The sequence below is a fragment of the Lathamus discolor genome, chromosome 3 (genome assembly GCF_037157495.1).
Source record: "Lathamus discolor isolate bLatDis1 chromosome 3, bLatDis1.hap1, whole genome shotgun sequence".
Lineage (NCBI taxonomy): Eukaryota > Metazoa > Chordata > Aves > Psittaciformes > Psittacidae > Lathamus > Lathamus discolor.
Genome location: NC_088886.1, coordinates 110,748,970 through 110,772,386, shown reverse-complemented (window position 1 = coordinate 110,772,386; position 23,417 = coordinate 110,748,970). Strand labels below are relative to the sequence as shown.

The window sequence follows — 23,417 nt, the reverse complement described above, 5'->3', positions numbered from 1 at the left end:
ATTTTAGTTTTCTGCCCCTCTGAATTTTCTTGTTGCTGTATACTGAATTGTCTATATTTTGCACTATGGGCATCTGTACTATATATGCGCATCTGCACTGCATATGCACTATTTCAGAGTATGGCTAAAATTATTGACATTATTTAATGTACCATTGACCTGACTTTTTTCCCTTGCAGCACTTGCAGAAAGTTTCATGCCTAGCCAAACATTTTAATCTGAGTGTGTATAACCTTATAGTTATGCTTCTATCATCTACCTCCTACTGTGGGAAGGCATATGGTTCACTTTGATAGGAGAAGTGTGTATAATTTTGCATTTATCAACATTATCTTATTTACTTTGCTTTATAATTTTCTTCAAGTTACTCAGTTATCTTTGGTCTCCTCTAATCATAATGTCACTTGTAAATTTTGGTGCTTCACAGCTCTTCATATCTTTATAAAGTATTAGTAGAAATACTAAAATTGAGTAGAATTATGTGTAGTCTTGCTACCAGTACTTAAAGATCTTAAGGGTAAACAGTGTCAAATATACCTCAGAGAAATAATACCAATGAGACCTCTGCTTGAGGGAGATTAGAGAACTGATTGAAGTGTTGGTAATTTTGGCCTTAAAAGCCAGATGTTTGCTGTCTAATTCATGCAGAATATGCTATACACAACTTTTTTTTTTTTAGCATCTAGCTTGGAGAAGAGAGAGCTCCATTTGCTTAAATATAGAAGTTTGCACACAGCATTCTTAGCAATAAACTGAACTTTGCTGTGCATGCAGTTCTGTTTCAGAGTAAAATGAGGAGTATGCTACAGTTTAATAATTGATAAAACTATATTTTAGTAAAACCTATAGCTAATCTATAGCCATATTTATTAGAGAACAGCATTATTCCCCAATCTGTCATTGTTATGCGATAATTTGACATTTCTGTAGTAATCATTTGAGCAGGAACAGCCATAGGTTGCATTAAAGAACTTATAAACACATCCCAAGTAAAATCATAGAATAGTTAGGGTTGTAAAGGACCTTAAGATCATGTAGTTCCAAACCCCCTGCCGTGGGCTGGGACACCTCACACTAAACCATCCCACACAAGGCTCTGTCCAAGCCAGCCTTGAGCACCGCCAGGGATGGAGCATTCCACAGCTTCCCTGGGCAACCCATTCCAGTGCCTCATCACCTTCAGAGTAAGGAACGTCTTCCTTATATCCAATCTAAACTTCCCCTGTTTAATTTTGAACCCATTACCCCTTGTCCTACCACTACGTTCTCTAATGAAGAGTCCCATCCCAGCATCTTACAGGCCCCCTTCAGATACCAGAAGGCTGCTATGAGGTCTCCATGCAGCCTTCTCTTCTCCAGGCTGATCAGCCCCAACTTCCTCAGCCTGTCTTCATACGGGAGGTGCTCCAGTCCCCTGATCATCCTCGTGGCCCTCCCCTGGACTTGTTCCAACAGTTCCATGTCCTTTTTATGTCAGAATCGGAAGTTTCAACATCATCAGTTTCTAGATTTTGCCTGGCATAGTTGGATTTTTCTCCCTGCTAAACCTGACTTAAGCTGCTGCTCGATGGTCACTTATTCCTGAACCACAGTTCTCAGTGCAGCAGTGGAGACTGCAGCGTCAGTAAAATCACGAGTCTGTGCCGTAGGTGAAATCACACCACTGATGTAGTCTGGTTGGTTTTAAAGGCAGGATGCAACAGGGATTGGTAGTGTCCAGTTCCATACCATCTCAGTGATACATGTAACACCATGTCCCCCAAAAACTTGCACTGGCAAAGCAGTGGGAGTTCTGGAAGTCTCTTCAGCTATCTTTTGAAATTCTGGTGGTAGCTGTTAGTTTTTATCATTGGGATCATTGTTTATGTAATAATTTTCTTCCAATATACTGTATGACAGAATTGAAAAGCATACTTTGATAAATACATATAAAATAACTTTGGTTTTATAATGCTTCCAATTTGAATATCTGCCTTCAGTTAGTGTGCATTATACCTAGCAAGAATGTATGGAGTAATACTTCAGTGATGATTTTACTGGGTTAGGAGAAAATATAAGTAGAAATTGAATAGCAGCTACAGTTATGGTTCTGCTTGGTAGTGTTCGTGTATTAGAGTTATTCTCAGGTTAACTTCTATTTGTTTGCTTGTAGGAGTTTTCAGGTGGGAGATTGAAAAAGTAGCAGTTTGGAGCTCCTACACTTTGGAAGCATTTAGTAGCAGCACTGCACGGCATATATGCACTGCAGTTACTCTTGTCTGTTACAGTTTTTAAGTTATGTTGTTTTGTGACATTTGTTCTGAATGACTTCATACCCTAAATTAACTGACACTATTCCAACACCAAACTAAGAATTTATCCTTCTATGAATGGTTAAATGAATAATTGACGAATGTCTTTTATCACTGACAGTCTGTTTGGAAAATCTAAAATCCTTCTGTGGTGCTATGTATCCCTCCTCCCCATCAGCCGACACTAGGATGAGGCTGAACTTTATCCCTCAAGATAAATGTGATGTTTGTTTGCTGGTCTGCAGAGCTGGTTTTGAGCACTGTGCTCTGATGAGGTGGTTCTAGATGGCAGTGAATGCAGATACATTGGCACAACAGAGCAGAGCAGACTTGGTGTGGGTCCGATGAAAGGGTCAGATTTGGAGTCTGTCCTTTTTCTTCTCTTTGAGGCATGGAGTCTTGTTGATTTAAATACTGAAAATTTCATTGTCAATTAGCTTGTGGTACTTCATATATTTGTGAGACGTTAATGCCCTCCAGGCATCCTTCAGATGGCAAAGATTCTTTTTTTTTTTTTAAGGTGAGCTACAAATACTGCCTCAAGCCTTGAAGGATATGATTGTAAATATGCCTTTATTTAAAATGGTTGCCTTGCTATACCTGTCTGATATCTTCTGATGAATGATTTGAAAGCTATAAAAAATACTAATCTTGTGAGCATGTTACAACTGGATATTTGAGGATGTAGAATCTTGCCTGCTCACTAGAGTGGAGTTAAAGTATGTAGCCATGGGCCAAAAAAAAAACAGAGCACAAAAAGGCTGTTACTAGGAGTGGTAACAAAAGTAAAAATGTATTTCGTTTATCCAAAAGCTAACATAATAATGTTTAATATTTTTAAAAGGACATAGCACCAATTGCCTTTTGAAGCTGCATGTATTTAAATTAGAAAAAGCAAAAACAAAAGGGGGAGGGAAATGTATCCTGAAAAGAAAAAGGGCTGAGGAAGACAGTAATTTAGCAGTAAGGTAGTTAAACGCATCTCCTACTTTTCTTAAACAACATATCAGTTGCCGGTAGGTTTCTTTTATTAGGGTGGGACTTGGTCTCCGTGATTGTGCAGGTGGTTTTATGCTGTCATTACAGAAGTCAGTTTCTTCCATGTTTTCATCTGATATTATATTTTCTTCCCTGGATTCATCCTTAAGTCCACATGAGCAAAACTTCTGCACTACTAGTGTCCATAAAGAAAAGTGATATCTGAACGGAATGTTTAGCCTGTAGTGTGATATTTGAAGCAGCATGACTTACTGCATCTGGAAATTTTAAAACCTATTTTTCATGTAAACGTTTGAGCCATCTTTCACATAATCCATTTTTAATTACTTGCATCATCTTTGCAAGTGGGTAAGCTGTCATCTGCTGGTTTTTCATCCTACACATAACTATAGGCTGGTAGACATAATACAGAGTTTGTCTTAGTTCAGTCACTTGATTGCGCAAAGCTTGAGAATGTAAATCGCTGCCTGGTTTGTAGGTGAGCAACACTGTCCTTGTAGCAGGATGAAGCTAATGGGAGCTACTCATGCCTGGAAGTGTACTGACATGTCTGTGGAGTAGCTCAAAAAAATCAGATAAAATTTAATCATGTCCTCATCTAAAAACTATAGAAATATACTAAGTCTTGGTTTTTTTCACTTATACTGTAAAGGATGGAAAAAGAAGAGTTTCTGACCAAGAGCTGAGATGCCTTGGTGCCTAAGTGTAGATTTATAAGTTGTATAATAAATAACATGTCAGTGTCCCAGCAAGTTGGTTTTAGCTTTTTGGAGCTGGTTTTTTTTTTAATTCTATGCTAATGAGTATTGCTTTCATGTCTTTGGTGATTTACTCCTGTTGCTTAAGTTTATCTTGTGGCTAGGAAATAAGAGGGTTTTTAGTAATGAGATGTTGCTCATTGTTTTTCTCATGTTTCCTTCATGAAATACAGTCTATCTTAGCCTAGTCGACAGCATTCGTAAGAATTATATTACCTCTTCAGTGCGGATTACTCTTGTGACTTGTTACTGGCTTCAGATCAGCAATGGGAGGCTTGGAAACAGGGAGCATGGGTACAGAGAAGATCTGGGAGAATAACCTGTGTAAGGAGTGCAAGAGGAATACAAAGGGAGGTGAGTAGGAAGCTGTGGAAAAGCATCACTTTTGCTGTCTTGCAGGAACGTTGAAAGGTCTGGCTTTTCCTTGGGCTGCCGTACAGGGGATGGATTACTCTGTGTTGGCAAAAAACTATCTGGCTATCTCTAAGAGAACAATAGGAGGAGCAGTGAAAAGTGGAGAGTAGCGACTAACAGGAATGAAGAATTAAAACGTTGTTTTGTACATTCAGTTTAGTGAGTTCTCTTTTTTTCTCCTCTGCTCCTTAACTGTGTATTCCGTTCCTTCCTTGCATCAGTGATTATATGGCTGCAAAATCAACTGGTTCAGAAAAATGCATCCCTACCTCCCACCGAAAAAGCACAGCTTTGTGTCAGATGAACTCACTGAACCTATTTGCTTTGCAGCTGTTTGGCCATTTGGTCAGACACAAAAGAAAGTATTACCCATCTTGGCAACCTACAACCTCACTGCATGCTCAGAGGACTGGTGTGAAAGCCAGGACTGGCAGGCTACTAAAGAAAACTGGTGATTCTGCCCTGTCACCAGTGCTGAGGTGCCGAGGAGTCTGCTGCATTTGTACAAAACGAAAACATCTGGGAGATTTTTAGGAGTTGGAGCTTTTGTGTGCTAGATGAAAGCAAGCCAATTGTGTATAGTGGAGGCTATAGGTATCCTGAGGCAGTTAACGTGGCTGTTAAATCATTATTTACTTGGGCAAATCCCTGCAGCTGCCTAAAGAGATGGTCTCTGGTGCACACTTCTTGGATTGAAAGCTAACTCTTTTTGGTGGCTCAGATCCGTCTTACTGCATGGTTTCATGAAGCCATTTGAGTGCGCCTGCATGGTAGAGAAGACAGAAAAGCTGCTATTTTCAGAGTTGTGTAGGGTATTTCAGACTAGAGGCTTCAAATTGAACAGCTTTATTTTCATAGAATCATAGAATCAACTAGGTTGGAAAAGACCTTTAAGATCAAGTCCAACCTTTACTCCAGGACTACCAAGGCCACCACTTAATCATGTCACTGAGGGCGTCATCTACACAGTTTTTTGAATATTTCCAGGGATGGTGACTCAACCACTGCACTGGACAGCCTGTTCCAATGCCTGATCCCCCTTTCTGAGAAGAAATTGTTCCTAGTATCTAGTCTAAAAATTCCCTGATGCAGCTTGAGGCTGTTACCTCTTGTCCTATCACTTGTTACTTTTGGAGAAGAGACCGACCCCCAGCTCACTACAATCTCCTTTCAGGTAGTTGTAGAGAGTGCCATAAGGTTCCCCCTGAGCTTTCTGTTCTTCAGAGTAAACAACCTCAGTTCCCTCAGCTGTTCCTCCTAAGACTTTCTTTCCATACCCTTCACCAGCTTCACTGCCTTTCCATGGACCCACTCCAGCACTTCAGTATTTCTGTCATAGTGAGGGGCCCAGAACTGAACACAGTATTTGAAGTGCGGCCTCACCAGTGCCGAGTACAGGGGGGGATCACTGCCCTGGCCCTGCTGGCCACACTATTTCTTATACAGCCCAGGGTGCCCTTGGCTGCTTGGTCACAAGCTGGCTCATGTTCAGCTGGCTGCTGACCAATGCCCCCAGGTTCTTTTCAACTAGCCAGCTGTAGTCAGTCTTCCCTAGGCCTGTAGCATTGCATGGGCTTGTTGTGGCCCAAGTGCAAGACCCAGAATTTTTCCTAGTTGGACCTCATGCAGCTGGCCACAGCCCATTGATCCAGCCTGTCCAGATCCCTCTGCAGAGCTTCCTATCCTTCAGCAGATTAACAGTCCTGTGCATCTTGGTTGTCATCTGCAAATTTACTGATGGTGCACTCAATCTCCTTAACCAGATTGTCAGTAAAAATATTAAACAACACTGTCCCTAATACTGAGACCTGAGGGATACCACCAGTGACGTTGCCAACAAGATGACAAGATGTTCTTTTTATCAGACTGAAGTCCGCAGAAAACAGTAGCAAATTTTCCTTGTCTACTGCTAATCTTCCCCAAAGTTTCAAAGGATCTCACATTACACTTTAGAGCTATACTGGAACCATTTATACCATGCACTAATCTGTGCTTCTGCAACTTCCACCAAAAGATACCTCAAAACATTTAAATTTTTCGGTTCTCATGCATTCTTTGCAATAGAAGAGAACTGAAATCTGGAAACATTTCTTCTTGTACTTAGTAATTTTAAGATGTGAACAAGGTATGCTGAAATGCATTGCACAGAGCAGTAGAACAGTAAAATATGTTTTCTGAATTTTCATTATGGCTACGTAGATCTTGATATCATTAATGTGCAGGAGCAATTTGAGAATTAAAAGAGCCAGAACACAAGGAAACTTTAAGGTGTATCCGTAAATGATTTTTGTGTATATTGTGTGATCCATCAATGCGTAAGGTTTGTAGGAAGCAGTCCTGCATCCATCCTGACTGCAGTTTAGTAGCTGTGATACTGGGTTGTAGGGTGTGAGGATTTGGATAGAGGATAGACTGGGAAAGATGTAGAAATAAAGTTTCCTGTTCTGGGTGGCACCTAACTGCTTTGCCATGACACAAGAGTCAGGCAAAATAACTGTGAATCTAATTTTTCGTAGGGTGAGGTCTGGTTGCTTGTTTTCCAATAATGATTCAGTTATGCATACCCAAAGGAGGCAGTAACACAACTAAGTCCAGGGAGCATCTTCAGCCAGTAAATTCAAGTCTTTTACAAGGAAGAAAGAGGTGTTCTTATGAACCTGCTTTTGGCATTTTCTGTTCCCTTAAGGTGACTGTGAAAATCTGACTTGACTTTCTGAGCTCCTTTCCTTAAAGGGTGTGCCTAGACAGATGCATGGTGGTGGGGACTGGGTCCTCTGTGGGACTGGGCTGTGAAGATCATCTCACATTCCTGTTCTTCCCTCTCCTGCACCTTGTCACCTGCATGGCAGCTGCCTGGCCATGCAGGAGGTGAAGTGAATGAGCGTACTCGTTTGTATTAGCTGAAGTTTGGACATAAGTATTTGTCAGATCAAAGCCAACAGTTGTCTTATCTTGAAATCAAGATTAGAAAACTCGTAACTTTGCCAAGAAATGTGTTAATTGAAAGAACAGTGATTAAAACAACTGCCTATGTGGAAGGGTATAGCTCTCTAATTACACCTTTTTGCACAGCGATAGATGTATGTTTAACACTGACATCTTCATTAATAATTTGATTGGTTTTCATCTGAGTGTTTTTACGAGAAACTTAATGTTGGGTATATTTTCAGTTCAAATTACCATGCCTTCCAAGCGGTTCAGATGAGCATTTTCTTGACTGGTTTGTTACAGAAATTTACTACAGATATGGTGAAGAGTTATTTCACAGTGCTGGGGTGAGAAGAGAGTGACAGAAAAATTATGGAAGAGACAAATTGAGATCATCTTCCCATCTGTGCTCATTATATCATATTTTTGTAGAGGTTCCTAGTTGGTCTAGTTTTAAACATTCATTTAGACAATATATTTTGAAAGTGATCGCTTAAAAGGAATCACCACTGTATTTATATAGTGCTTTTGTGGCACATCATAGAATAGAAGCTTCAAAAAGTCAATTTTATGTGTTTTTTTTTCCAAATAAGTAAAAAATTCAACCAACCTGTGCTTTTCTTCCATGTATGTCTTAAAGAAAATTAAGAAGTGCCTTTTGTTTGATGGAATAAATATTGCTTTGATCTCAGTGCTTTAAGGTCTCATAACTTATCTTTTGTGAACTGTAGTTAAACCTTCGGAAAGAACTGGAAGTTTGAAAGTGTGACCATGCTGACTTGTACTGGTATTGGCTGGCATAGAGTTTTTTTTTTTTTTTTTATGGTAGCTCCTATGGGGTTACGTTCTGGATTTGTCACCACAGCATTGTTGATAACCCAGGGGTGTGCGTTAGTTACTGCTGAACGGTGCTTGTACAGGTTCATGGCTTGTTCTGCTCTTCACCCTGCCTTGCCAGTGAGTGGCTGGGGATGCACAAGGAGCTGGGAAGGGACGCAACTGGAACAGTGGACTCCAACTGAGCAAAGGGGTGTACCAGGCCATGTGGCGTCATCCTCAGCAATAAAAGCTGGGGGAAAAAGGAAGGAGGGACACATTCAGGGTGATGGTGTTTGTCTTCCTTGAGTCACTGTTATGCGTGATGGAGCCCTGCTGTCCTAGGAACGTCTGAACACTGCCTGCCCGTGGGGAGCACTGAATGGATTCCTTATTTTGCCTTGCTTGCTCATGCAGCTTCTGCTTTCTCTGTTAAACATCCTTTATCTCAACCTATGAGTCTTCACACTTTTACCCTTTGATTCTCTCCCCATACCACTGGGGCGGGGGGTGTGAGTGAGCAGCTGCCTGGGGCTGAGCTGCCCATCAGGGTAAGGCCACAACAAATCTAAATATTTAATTGATTTAAAGCTATGGAGATGTGCAACTGCTTATTTGGGATTTCAGTGCTGCCTTTTCTTACTTAAAAGACTGGCTTTGTTTAATATCCTGTATTTTGTGCTTCTCACCTGGAAATCCCAAAGCACAGTGAACACTTCCCTGGTTACTGTGCAGATAAAGATGTGTTGGGATGTATGGACAAGAAAGCAGCCCATTTCTGGAAGAAGCTCGTGTTACTTGTGAGAGTTTTGGAGACGTGGTCTTCTGTTACTTAGCAAATATTTGTAAATGAGTGAAAAACCTGACTGGGTAGTTTTCTTTCTGCATTATATGCTTGCAAATTTAACAGTCGATTTGGAAACCTGAAATATTGAGTTGTAGTCACAAAAGAACCGTGGAAAGTGATTTTAAAAATCATGTATGACCCAGGGAATCATGACATGTATTCTGTGATTCTTAGCATTATTACATCTTGATGAAAGAGTTCCCATACAAGTAAAACCTTGAAGGAATACGTTTTCATTTTCTAAAGTCTCGAGGTTACATCTTTCACTTTATTAGAGCGTGTTGCTTGGATGCTGTTCGGTTGGTTCTAGGAGGAGTGAAGCGCTAGGCGTGCACCAGGCTCACGGCTAGTGTACAGAAGTATCCATGTGGCTGGCTTTGCATTAGCAAGCTTAACATGAACAAGAATGTTGTTGCAAAAATAGCCAACTATGTCTGGTTATTCATTTAGTGGTCATTTGACAGCCAAATAGCATGTAGGATCAGTTGATATCTATTCTCCAGAGTAAGATTTCTTGTTCCCATTGCACAAGACCCACCTTAGTCTCCTTCAGACATGTGCACCCACAGGTGCTTTGGCTCTGATTGAGGTCGGCCTGGTGATGAAGGAACGCCGGTGGAAATAGTTATATTTGGTTTTGTTTCCGTCCTTTCTCCTTCTCTTTTTTTGGGGTGTGTGTGCACTGTTGTCGTTGCTCTGTGATAGGGACTCCGGTAGCTGGCGGACTCGCGGGGCTGCCAGTCCTGCCACCCTGGTGGCTCATGTGTGGGTGCGGCTGCCCTACACTGGCTGGAGCACGGCGCCTCGCCTGCCTGAACTCCCGTCCGTTCCCTCCCTGGTTCTGTCACTGAATCTCTGAATCTCAGAGACGAGTTTGTTGGGAGCCAGCCAGGACTGGCAAGGCACTGAGGCAAGGCAGGCACAGGCCGCAGTGCACGTGGGGCTGTGGGGAGGGACAGCGCTGGGGCCGGGTGTCGGGGCCTCCTTTCCCCCAGAGCAGGAGGTGGGTGAGGGGATGGGGTGGGAAGAGCTTTGCTGGGGTTGTGGTGGAAGAGCAAGGAACTCTGGGTTTAAATTTGTTCTGGAGTAGAAGGTATAGTCTTTAACTAGCCATGTTTGTGGTCTTGTTGAAAGGTAAAGTGGGGGAAGAAGGAAAAGGAGTTGCTCTTTGTGTCACTAATGTAGCGTGCTCAGATTTCCCTCTGCAATCCTGACACCAGACACCTGGCAGCACGTTATTTGTGCAACTGCTTTTTCCTTGTTCCAGAAGATAAATGCGAGAATGGGCTGTTTATGCAGACTCTTTTCAGATCACTGGCCAGTCTCCCTGTGTAACTTGTGCAGTCACTGAGGGGAGGCGAGACTCTTCTCCAGAAAGCAACTGAGCCAGAGTTAGGCTCTTGCTTTGATGTGCTTTTGGAAGCAGCTTTTTTTTCATTTGCAGTGGTAGGAGCTGATGGGTGACCAGTCTCCTGCGCCACATTTTACCCCCAGGACCACTCCGCTGGCTCTCATCACTCATCTCACTTGAATTTCTCTGAAGTAGCTGTTTGATTCCCTCAGTGGCTGATGTGAAACTGCACATTATTAGTGTTACCAGCTCTTGCAGCAGACTAGAATAGCGTGGTTCATAAAGTTCACCTGCTAACACACTTGAAGCTGCTCGTAAGCCTGAACTCAGGTCACCTCTCTGACAGTGCGTATGCACAAAGCAGAGCAAAAGTACTTTCTCTTAAATCATCCCTTTTCTGGTTTCCATTCATATTTTCTGCCCAGGGCTGCCTGCAGAAGCATAGAAGTCCTCTGATCACATAGTGCTTTGCTTGTACTTGGCCTCTGTGTATAGGCACAAGTGCAGAAGATGCCCCGACAGGGTGAGCAATCCTGTAGGGCAGTTCTACAAGAGATCACATGGGGGTCAGCTCAGCTGTGCTTCCAGCCAAATCAGAATGTGCAGCTTTACAGCATAGCCACTGATCTTGTAAGTGGTCTTGTTTCTTTTTAGGTGGTGTGTGCCCAGCTTTATGCTGCTTCAGCATTTAAAAGGCAGATGGTAGAGAAGGGATGGTTGCAGATAAAACAGGCCAGGACTGTGAAGTCTTACAGGTCAGCTCCCAGCCTTGGAGCTTACCTGCGGTGTAAGCTGCTCCATGTGAAAAGAAGGAAGGTGCTGTTCATATTTGTTTCCTCTAGGAATACTGAATGAGTTTGTTCTGAAAATCTAAAATGAAATATTGACTACTTGTAACATCAGACCTCTTGAGCTTTATTTTCTTTCTTCTGAAGGCAATTAAATCATGTTATGTGTATGGAGACTACTTGAGTACCACCTACTTGCTAGTTTCAAAGTGTGAGACACACTTTGTAACTATGTCTGTAATATTAGTCAAGAGATTTCTGTAGTTAAATAAATAGCTTTTTTTCACATGTACTGGAATGGTTAGCTTGCTGCCTCTGCAGTAATGAAGCTCAAAATACTTGAACGCTAATCCTGTCAGTCCTTTCCCTGCTATCCATAGCCCAGGGCAATTAGTTTAACTTTTGTGTTTTAATTTCCTCATCTGCAAAAAGAACACTAGAAGCATTATTCCCATTAACTTTTTATTACCATAATTAGTCTCTTCCATGATTTGTTCCTAGTAGCAAAGCATTCTCCTGTTACATGTCAGTCTTCCGTGCTAAAAACTGCACATGTGGTTATCTTTTACTGATCCTGGGTGTTTTTAATTTTTAACACTATTTTTCACACACCTTGGATTTTGCAACTTTTAGTAACTACCACAAAATTGTGTTTTAAGAATAATCCTTAAACATTGTGCATCCTGCTTTCTTCTGCCTGGAGGTCATGTTCTGTATGCAATTCTGATTTCAAGTCATGAAGGTGAAGCGACATAGGTTAATTAATAACATGAAGTTCTCTGCTAATTTAGTTGGGTTTGAAAAGGTAAAACCTTTATCTTTTGGTAAGAGACTGGATAATCCTAAAATTTGAATTTTAAACATCACTGGCTGAAAATGTAAGCTAATTTAAAATATTGTTATTACAGGCAAAATGCCAGCCCCGGAGCAGACCCCAGTGGTGGAGGAGGGGCTGCCACAGACAACACAGGAAGCTTCCACAGGCCCAGGCATGGAACCAGAGACCACTGCCACTACCATTTTGGCTTCTGTAAAGGAACAGGTACATTCCTTATTTTCAGATTTCATTATAGATTGTGAGTTAACCATTGTCTCTTATTGCATTGCTGGGAAAAAAAGTCATTGTTTCTAAACATAATTGCTTCTATATTAGCATTAGTATAGTGTATTTTGTATAGCAGAATGTTAGAATCTGAATATAAAAGGTTCATTTTAATTGCGCTGAACAGGGCATCATTATGGTATTCTGTTGGAATGTATGTACTGTTGTTGTAAATCAGACTTGAAATGCAGGTTTATTGTCGAAAAAAGAAAAGCCAGTGTAGAACTGATGCAACATTCAGAACCAGTCTGTTCTGTGCCTTCTGCAAAGTTGTGTACAGTATTATAGAAATTTATGCATAACGATTTGGTATGATCAATTGTATTTTGTTAAAGAATGGGGTTTAAACTTTGAGTTTGGCTTCGATTATCAATTCCAAGGTATTTTAAATCTGCAGCACATTCACAGATGTGTATTTCAGTCTTTATAAGGAAAATGGTGTTTGAAATCAATTTCAGCCTTAATTTGTAAAGATTGTTCAAGATGAAAAAAATTGCAGTTTTACAAAGAAATGTTCTAACTAAAGATTGTGGGTTTGATTTTGTGTTTTGTTTGTTTGTTTTTTAAAGAACACAAAGAGAGAAGTGACAGTTTTGGCTTTCCTTGTCAGAACTATAAATACTGATCGTCCTGACTTAATGTGTAAATGTAACATCTGAATTTCAGAATAAATCTGCTGTCTTGGTTTCAGATCCTCTTTTAAGAGAAATCAGTATTTAATTCAAGATATTAACTATGAATGCAAACACTTGATGTATTAGTAATCATATGTTGTTTCATATTACGATGTTTTTTTTGAAGGTGAGAACTAGATAATCACAGAATCACAGAATCACAGAATCCCAAGGGTTGGAAGGGACCTAAAAAGATCATCTAGTCCAACCCCCCTGCAAGAGCAGGGTAACCTACAGTACATCACACAGGAACTTGTCCAGGCGGGCCTTGAATATCTCCAGTGTAGGAGACTCCACAACCCCCCTGGGCAGCCTGTTCCAGTGCTCTGTCACTCTTACAGTAAAGAAGTTCTTCCTATCATCTTGGTGTGAACAGATTTCATAGCCATAGAATCTTCATTCTTAAATAAAAATTTTCTGCAAGATGATGAAATTTGGGACATTATTTGTGTGCCTAAATGAGTAATTTCAAAAATATTTCAAGATGACAATATCAACCTCAATAATTTCTTAGCAATATTAAAATTAATATTGAATCCTTCCCAGGTGAAGGATATTAACAATGCTGGAGGCTGTCAAGATATAAATACTCAGTTGAATTACAGTGTTCTTAAGTCATTTCTCCTTCTCTGAGACAGTAGTTTGCCTTGTGCCTTTGTAGCTTATCACAAATATCAATTAGAACTCATTTACTTAAAATTACCACAAATGTACTTTAAGTTGGTTCATTTTATTTTGCAGTTTACAAAGCACATGTTTGTAACTTTAGCTTAGTTGATGAGAAGTACTTCAATAAATGACAGTGCTGTAATTGCTGGTGATCGCCAGCCAGTAACCCTGCTGCTGTGATTATTGCCTGAATTACTTTTGTGCAGCTTTGATGTGATGGTGATTGCTTAAACTGAACATACAATTACAAGAGCATTGTTTATAATAGGTCGATACAGAAGTATACAGTAGAAAGGTGTTTGTTAGCATTCCTTTTTTCTACCCAAGAAATGTTTTTACTTTTTTATCTTGGAGAAAAAATGGTAATGGAATATTTCCTCATTTTAAAAAGGAGGCTAAAAGCTTTTCCCCTTTCCATTAATAAAAAGACTATTAAATGTGTGCACCATTAAGTAACTCAAGTCTGATGAAAGGAAAATATAAAATGAAAGTTGTGATTTAATGGTTAGTGAAACACAAACTTCAGGACTTCCAGCCTAACTTTAATGTACAGACCCATTAGAATGAATATGAAGATGGTGTAAATTGTATTTCACTCTTGAAAGTGATAATGTGAAATAATTGAGAGCTAAGCTATTGCTTTCTGGTATTTTTTTCTGTTGATAATTATTAGGGACACTGACATGTTCAACACCCTTCCTGTATGGCAGGAAGCCCAGAACAGAATATTTTCCAGTGCAGTTATTTACTTTATTAAGCTTGAACAGAAACTGTTACGCTGTTTGCTGTGGCCTAACTTCCTTTTGTAAAGGAATTTCTCTCTATTTGTAAAATAGAGTTGCCACACCTTAGCTTAGTTACTTCAGAAACACTACAGTGGAAACACGGTTCAGAAGAGCCTTATTATTACTGGTCAGATTGTGCAAGATTTTATCTTACTAAAAACTTTCAAAATTACTACAATAGCTCTGAATTGGATAAATTTATTGAATGACTTTGTTAAGCTTCTGACAGTAATGACATAGATGTGATTATATAATAAGATGCACCAGTTTGTCAATGAACCTACAAGCCACTTTAAATAAAACTCTACATTTACTTATTTTTCCTAGGACCACAAATCAGTTTAAAGCAACATTTTTTTACCAAACTAGAGGACGTCCTCTGAAGTCTGAATGTTCTCCCATAGAGACAGAATTTTCAGAGAGCTGTGTAAATTCCCCTTGATCATATTTTACGAAAGAAACATTTCAGTTCACTTTTAGTGTTATGAAATAATATGCGCAGAACAAGTGTAATCTGTGAAGACATTTAGATTAGTACAGTTTTGGGCTTTTCTGAAAGCTCAAGTTTTGTTTTCGTGTGAAGACACATCCCTAATTAGTATAAATAATGACACTACCACCACAACCACCACTGGCTTTCACTGGGATAGAGGAGATAGTTCTTTAACTAGGTCGAGTGATTCTGTTTGCAGATACATTACTGGATGAAGCCTTGTGTTGGATGGTTTAGTGAGAGGTGTCCCTGTCCATGGCAGGGGGGTTGGAACTAGATGATCTTGAGGTCCTTTCCAACCCTAACTATTCTATGATTCTATGATTCTATGTACTCTTGGATTAAAATCAAGAGGAGGACTGACTCTTACTGGTATAAGTTGTATATCTAGTACAGGAATTCCTTTTGGAATTTGGGGGGGAAGACGGTGTCCAAAGTATGTATCTCACATCTGAAATGTTATGAAGTTTCCATGCTGTAATGGATAGAAGTATCTTAGGAAATGCTGAAACAGGTTGTAAGTAAAACCTAAAGCATTACAATATATATATCTGTATTTCTGAATCGTAGCTATTATTGGAATGACAGTTTAGTTGAGTTCTGTAGGGTGTCTCTTACCCATATTAAAAGTTAATTGAGGATTTTCATAGTAAAATAACAAGTTGCTAAAAATTACAGGGGCATCATCATGGCATTAACTTTTTGGAGGGCTGGAATGTAGGGGCAGCTAGTTGCCAGGAACTCCAGAGATTGCTGAAATTGTTCCTACTTTACCATGTGTGAGCCATCAACTACTGAATTGGGAGTGGATTGCTGCTGAACTGGCAAGATTAAATGGGATCATTTGGAATTGTGAATTTCCTGCTTAGCATGTTAGTTTTCCTTTTCAGTGATTGGGCTGAAAGAAAAGGTCTCGCAGGAAAAACTGCCCTTCAATTCAGTTCTCAAAAGTAACATGGATGTACTGGGTTTAATTTCTTTGCTAAGAGAGAAGCACTTGCACCAGTGGCAGGATTTGGTTGGGTTTTTTTTTTTTAGTTTCTTTGTTCTCTGGACAGTTGTTCTTGACACCTAAAGATGGACCACTTTTCACCTTTTCTTTTGTAGATCGGTGACAATAGAGTAGGAATGACTGGATATGCTTTCAGATGAATCCTCATAAATCTCTTGGGTTTTCCTAAGTGTTTTCCTGGAAGTGTTCATTTCTGCTCAACACTTCAGCAAAATCTTTTCCTATTGTGTAACTGTATTGAACTATAGCATATACTCAGAAAGTGTGCTCTTTACTTTTTCTCCTTCTCTGTGCTTTAAGTAACCAAATTCTTCACATAGTTCTTGATGTTTTTTACAGGGTTTCTGGAGTGAGAGGTGAGGTTTAAAGGGTGGGTGAGAGGGAATGCAAAATCTGAAATTTTTCAGATGGAAATTAAGGAAATTATTAAATTATTAAGCATCATTAAGAATTGTTATTTAAACATAAATGATGTTTAAAGATTACTTTAAAAACACCTTTACTAGAATGACAGTATTTTAATACTAAGTTTGGAACGTTTCTTTGTCCATTCAAGTTATTTACCTTATATCAAGTACTCTGTAAACCAACTGTGTAGGCACATAGTTTCAACAAGATACCTGAGAAAAAACTTTATCAAATGCACTTTCAGTAATGAGGCACAGACATGGAACAGTATTACTCTGAAATGCTGATTTGCATGCATCTAGTGATCAGTTAGGTGGATAAATGTGTGTAATTTCTGAAGTGAAGACTGCACTCTTTATTAAATGGACTTTCAAGCTTTGAAACAAAAATCCTTGTCACCATTTTCCGAATGACTGAAGGAACTGTTTTGTGGGTTGTTTTTTCTAAGTCTTTTTATATTGTATTAAATTGCACAGGTTGTTCTTCCCCATTTAATCCCAGAACTCTGAAGTTTACTGCTTCTGCTGTTTATGAGAATTACCAGTTTTAGTGGATCAAGTCTGAGAAGTCCAGTTGCCAAGGCTCTTATTCTAGGACAAAATCTATACCATTCCTGTCTCGGATGAAACTAATAACTAATTTCCTTAACTGAAATTCTGCGTACTCCTTAACTCATACGAAGGTCTAGAAATAATTTTTTCTTTCTAGCATGTACTATTAGGCTTCTGAGGAGAAACCCCCCTTGGAAAAACCTCTCTACAAGTGTGAGTACCCCTGAAATATACTGCAATATTTATACCTTTTGTAAGACTTCTATGTTTAGATTACCAGCCTATCTACTCTATAGCAACTGAGCTCAAATCACCAGCTGCCATTACAGTGCACTTAGCTTCAGCACTAATGTAATAAAACCTTGCATTGTAACAAACGGTTTCCGAGGAGGATGCTGCCCAGATATGGTCAGCAAATACCTCAGTTGGCTTTTCTTCTTTCTACCATTGACAAAGAGTAAGCTTTCTACTAATTGCCTAAATTCTGATCCCTCATCAGCTAGAACAGCACTAAACTACTTTACCAGACTAGTGAACAATGCAGGCGTAAAAGTATTAAGGGCTTTAATGGTCTACTGCTGTTGAATACACAGTAAGTGTGATCAGCCAATAATTGTAGCTGTGTCATTCCACATCCTGTAATCTGTGATTCTCTTTACCCTGTCCAATCTTTTTATCTTTTATCTTCTATTTTGGAAGATACTGAGATACTGAAAGCATGCAATCGCAGTTGTGTGTGTAAGTAAACTTCATTTTTACAGAAAATTTTAAGGTTGATCTAATGTGGTTAGCTAAAAGTACAGGTTTTTTCCTCAGTAGTTTCTGGTAGAGAGTTAAATATTAGGTCACTACAGTATGAAATTCATGCTGGAGAGAAATAGTTACTCGTGGTTTTCTGTAGTCAGTTGCTTGATCTAGCTCCAAATTAGAGCAAGCAGAAACAAGCAGAGCTCTGCATAGATCAATGCAGGAGGTTAATTTGAAGAAGGTATAAATTAACTTAGTTTTGTTTGTCCTTTTCACTGTTGCACATTTGTATAATAAAAATGTCCAGAATGTAATTGCCTTTTCTTTAGCACTGTTTCAACATTCATAGGTGATGGGGTTTGTGTGGCTCTGCACTATGTGTTGCAGTCGAATGAGAAATAGTAAGTGCAAAGTAGAAGTATTCCTTTCAAATGTAGGCTCTTCTTTCTTAGATCATCAGCTCAGGCCTTTGGAAGGGGCTGAACTGAATTGTTCAACAGGCAACATTGTTATGATTAGTTCAGCTTACAGTTACCTTCTTAATAGTTCATGAATGCTGTGATATGTGGCAACTGAAGCAACTTAGCATATTCCAGTGTAACTGCAACTTCAAATAATGTCCAATCCTAGCTCTGTCTTCTACCACAGCAACCACTGAGAACTGGTGGAAGCCAAGAAGCTGCAAGAGATGCATCTCTCCGTTAATAGCATCATTCCTCTCAGAGGTCCCCACTGTCTGATCTGAGTCTGACTAGCAAGGCATGTATCATTCAGAAAGAGTTTGTGAGTTGTCTTCACTGCTTGTGCCATTGCTGCTGATTCTTGTGTAGTTGTCACCAGAAAACCTTCAGTTTGTCAGCTGGACCACTCTTTAAAGTTTTAAGTTATCTCTGTTTTGCCAGAGGTTTTCAAATCACAACAGGAAGGGAAGAAAGTAATTCTTAGTTTTGAACATTTTGAACGTAGACTCCTTATTGTCATCCATGTTACCAAGAGAGAAAAGTTCCTCCTTAATAGAAATGGGAATGTTGGATCTCTGTAATGGGATGAAGATAGAAGGCACAGAAGTGCCCCTCAACCTTCTTTTGTGACCCAAAGCCTGCAACAGGAGGATGGCAGTGTTTGGGGAGTGTCATAAAAGTTACATTCTCATTGCTTACCTCTTTTCAAAGATTTGCTGTTGATAGCCTAACATACTGTGATGGCAGTTGTTTGCCCTTGCCAGGGAGCCACAAGCTTGTCAGAATTACTCTGCTTTCAAATGGAAAGAGTGTTTTGTTTTAAGGGTTAGTATAACTTGTCTCATTTGTAACTTGCAGCAGTGAAGACCTTGAAGTATCTTCTTTAGTGAGATCCCAACATCGTTGCAGATGAATTGCCACCTGGCATGCAGAGCTTGCCAAGTAAGAGCTGTTGTCGGTCACCTAGGGTATACACTACCACACTGACACCCCATGTGGGGTTTGACCCTCTTCAAGAAGGCAGATCTAAAATTTCATGTGGTTTGGTTTTCACTCATGGAAGCTTGTCTGCCTGCAGTCTGTAGGATTGCATTTCCAATGCAAGTTGTTTTCTACTTTCTTTAACCGTATGCCTGCTTCCTGTTCCTTAAATGTAATCATATTTAAAGCTGGCAATTTTATAAAGCTTTGTGTTAAGAAGTATGGTCTGTGGTTTTGCAGTGGAATTTAGTTAATGAATACAAAACCTGTAGTTTTATAAGGTGATTACGTAGTTACTGCCAAACAGATTAATAGAGTCACAGGGCTTTTTTTCCCTCTTGATGTATGTTGGATAATTTTGGATAAAAGTGGCTCTGGCCAAGGCGTTGTCGTGTGTATGTTTCAGAAGATTTGGTTGGTCCGTTCGATGCAGTACAGCAGCAGATTCTGTAATCTACCTCTATAGTTTTAGTATGTTCTTACCACAGAGATGTTCCTTCTGCAAATGAAAACAAGCTTATTAATTGTTTTATTTGACTCCTGCCATGTCATTTTGTCACAAGCCAGTACTATAAAAATCAGCTAATTGTGCTTTTTTGCCTAGGGTAGCAGCTTCTCTGTTGCTAGCAGCCAGCACTGTGAGAGCATCCTGTCTGAGGAGCATGCCCTGCCACTGTTTGCAGAGGATCTGGCTCGAGAAACAAATTCAGATAGGTTCCTGTGATAAATAGTGTACTGTCTGATAGATAAACATGGTGGTGACAGGTATTTGTTCAGAGTCATGTAAAATGTCATTATAAGGAAGCATAAACTAAGAAGGTGATCAGTGCACTTAGAATTGATTAGGACTTAGTTTTCTATAAAAATCAGATGATTTAGACTAAGAGAAAAAAAAGGCTTAGAATATGAGGAGTCCAGCTGTAAAGAAGATGGTACTTCTAAAATTATCCCTCTTGCATATTTACGCAGGTATTTAAGACATATCAACTACAGCTGCAGATATCAAATTCAGGAGACATAAAAATCAGTACTCATTGTTTCAGAAAACATGTAAACTTTGCTACTTCACTGGAACCACAGGCTGCACACATAACAACACTGCTCAGACTAGAAAATGGAGCAGAATTTCTTGAGATTTTGCTTGTGCTTGCAAAAATACATTAGATTTTCCTAACCATCAGAAGGATTTAAAAATGGCAAATCAGTTGCGTGTCTTTTATACCTTTGCAATTCAGTGCACTATGATTTTATTTTTGTTTTTGTCAGCACCAATATATAGAGTTACGAAGAATATTGTAAATAGACTGCTGAAGGTGTTGGTCCAAAATCAGCAGTACAGGTACCTGAGAAGTGGCCAAACTCAGCTTGGTGTTTTTATCTCTTATTTCTACTTAGCACAGTTTCTCTGATAGAATACCAGCGAGTTTTGCTTTCTGAACATAATGTAAACAAATGAAGTAAAAATTATTGCTACATTGTCCATTTGTGGCATTCACCTCTTTTACCCCTAAGAAAACTAGGAGTACAGTTCTGGTTTAACTGGCTTTTGATTTTGGGTGTATGGGAGAAAAATAGGGGTTTTTATTTAAATGGACAATTTGTTACTTTGGTTGTACAACTACCTATACCAGTTTTAGGTTGCAATTTTTTTGTTTTTAAAAGAAAAATTGTATGAGAGCTATGGGCAGGCCACACAACAGTCCAATACTAAATATAAATCTCTTGGCATCATCCTGCCGGTCAAAACCAAACTATAATTTTCAAGATGGGGCTTACCCGTGCATGTTTAAGAGATTATATATCAAGTTAGAAAATGAATTATCAGCAGAAAAGGAGTTCTTCCATTTTCCTACCATGAAGCTTTCAGTTAACTGAAGTTAATTTAGCTTTTTAACGTTAAAATTTTTCCTTCAATTTTTCTTTATAAGAAAGGCAGTGTAAGACTTTTTACCAGTGCCTGAAGTGACAGGACAAGGGGCAATGGTCTTAAACTCAAAGAAGGCATATTTAGGTTGGATGTAAGAAATAAGGTTTTTTACAGTGACTGGAACAGATCACCCTAAGAAGCTGTGGCTGCCCCATCCCTGGCAGTGTTCAAGGCCAGGTTGGATGGGGCTTTGAGCAACCGGGTCTAGTGGAAGTTGTTCCTGCCTGAAGCAGGGGGTTGGAACTGAATGATTTTTAAGGTGCCTTCTAACCCAACCATCCCATAATTTGCAATCTCTCTAGTCGTTTCTTTTTAATTGCCTTAAATCCTCAAAAATCTGAGGTGATTATTGGAATTGGGTGGACCTTTAGTTTACAGATGAAGAATTTTGGATATACTGAAAAGCGTGGAAAGGAAATTGTACACCCATTACACTGTATAAAGAAAGTGTACTGTGAAATTAGAAGAATACAGCATATCTTTCACTTTATCTTTCTGGATTTTATCTTGATCACTTTTCTGTGCTGAAGAAAAAAAAAAATCGTGTTTCCTGTAGTTGTTACACTCCTGTAACATTGCATTGGTCATTCTTTTAATTTCAGTGGGGCTTTTTTGTCTTTTAAACCTGTAATTGTTTTACACTTGTAAAATGTAGACCTATTGATTTTTCTGATGATCTCAGTTACCCAGTTTATCTCTTAAACACTGTTAGGACAGAAGTGTATGACAAATCAGTTTAAAAGATGTGATCGTGTAGATGCAAGCTTAGTTGACAAGCCTGGATTTTATTTTCTCTCTTTGTCCTGTTTCTGTTGTTATATGTTCCTTTTTAATTGATTCATTTTATGTAAATGGGCTTTCTAAACATTGTCAACCTTTTTGTAGGATTTGGTAATTTACTATAATTTTTTCCCTTTTGGAATGCAAAATGGCAGAAGTTGCCTAGCAATAACATTTGCCTTATCAAATGCCTTCCTGCAGGAATACATGTGAGCTGGTGTAAAGACTATTAGAGTTCAGGAGAAGGAAGCAAAGGGAGGAGAGAGCTCAGGAGAATGCATATTCATAGTGTGCATCAAGAGTATGTTTTCTAGATAATGATATTTTCATTAATACTCTGCCTGTAATAGGGATTGGTTGAATGAAAGCAAATAATGGCTAGCATATGTTTTATTTTATTTATCTAATTAGAAGATCAGTAAATAACAATAGGCAAGTTGAGTCTTGTGTTAACATTCTTAGTTTGTATCAATGACATTACTTTTACATCAATATTTAAATAGTAAGGAACAGGAAACAGCTTTAAGCATAGGGTAAGCTTTTTTTTTTTCTGCAAACAACCTGTGCAATACTGTTTATTTTACAGATTTATATTTGTTACATGCTTTATAGAATCATAGAATAGTTAGGGTTGAAAAGGACCTCAAGATCATCTAATTCCAGCCCCCCTGCCATGGGCAGGGACACCTCACACTAAACCTTGTCACCCATAGCTTTATCCAACCTGGCCTTGAACACTGCCAGGGATGGAGCATTCACAGCCTCCCTGGGCAACCCATTCCAGTGCCTCACCACCCTTACAGTAAAGAACTTCTTCCTTATATCCAATCTAAACTTCCCCTGTCTAAGTTTGAATCCATTACCCCTTGTCCTATCACTACAGTTCCTAATGAAGAGTCCCTTCCTAAATCCCTTCAGATTCTGGAAGGCTGCTATGAGGTCTCCACGCAGCCTTCTCTTCTCCAGGCTGAACAGCCCCAACTTTCTCAGCCTGTCTTCATATGGGAGGTGCTCCAGTGCCCTGATCATCCTTGTGGCCCTCCTCTGGACTTGTTCCAACAGTTCCATGTCCTTTTCATGCTGAGGATGCCAGAACTGCATGCAATACTCCCAAGTGAGGTCTCCCGAGAGCAAAGTAGAGGGGCAGGATCACCTCCTTCGACCTGCTGGTCACGCTCCTTTTGATGCAGCCCAAGATATGGTTTGCTTTCTGGGCTGCGAGCGCACACTGAAGCCGGCTCATGTTCATTTTCTCATTGACCAGCACCCCCAAGTCCTTCTCTGCAGGGCTGCTCTGAATCTCTTTGCCCAACCTGTAGCTGTGCCTGGGATTGCTCCAACCCAGGTGTAGGACCTTGCACTTGTGATGGTTAAACTTCATGAGGTTGGCATCAGCCCACCTCACAAGCGTGTCAAGGTCCCTCTGGATGGCATCCCTTCCCTCCAGCTTACCAACCGAACCACACAGCTTGGTGTGATCAGCAAACTTGCTGAGGGCTCACTCAATCCCATTGTCCATGTGAGCGACAAAGGCGTTGAACAAGACTGGTCCCAACACCGATCCCTGAGGGACACCACTCGTTACTGGTCTCCAGCTGGACACTGAGCCATTGACCACAGCTCTTTGCATGCAGC

The 23,417-nt window shown here is 39.7% G+C and overlaps 1 protein-coding gene across 5 annotated transcripts in view; it reads left to right on the top strand.

The window, feature by feature from the left end:
* Window positions 1-23,417, top strand: part of PKP4 (plakophilin 4) — a 92,446-nt gene that overhangs the window by 15,407 nt on the left and 53,622 nt on the right. For 4 of the 5 annotated variants that reach the window (XR_010610806.1, XM_065671175.1, XM_065671176.1 and 1 more), the window contains exon 2: window positions 12,101-12,234. Coding sequence is in view for 3 of the 5 variants with exons in the window: in XM_065671175.1 (XP_065527247.1) it covers window positions 12,106-12,234 (129 nt within the window). In the remaining 2 variants the exon portion in view is untranslated. Of the gene's footprint in view, window positions 1-12,100; window positions 12,235-23,417 lie in introns of those variants that run through there. The other variant, XM_065671177.1, reaches the window with a different exon arrangement.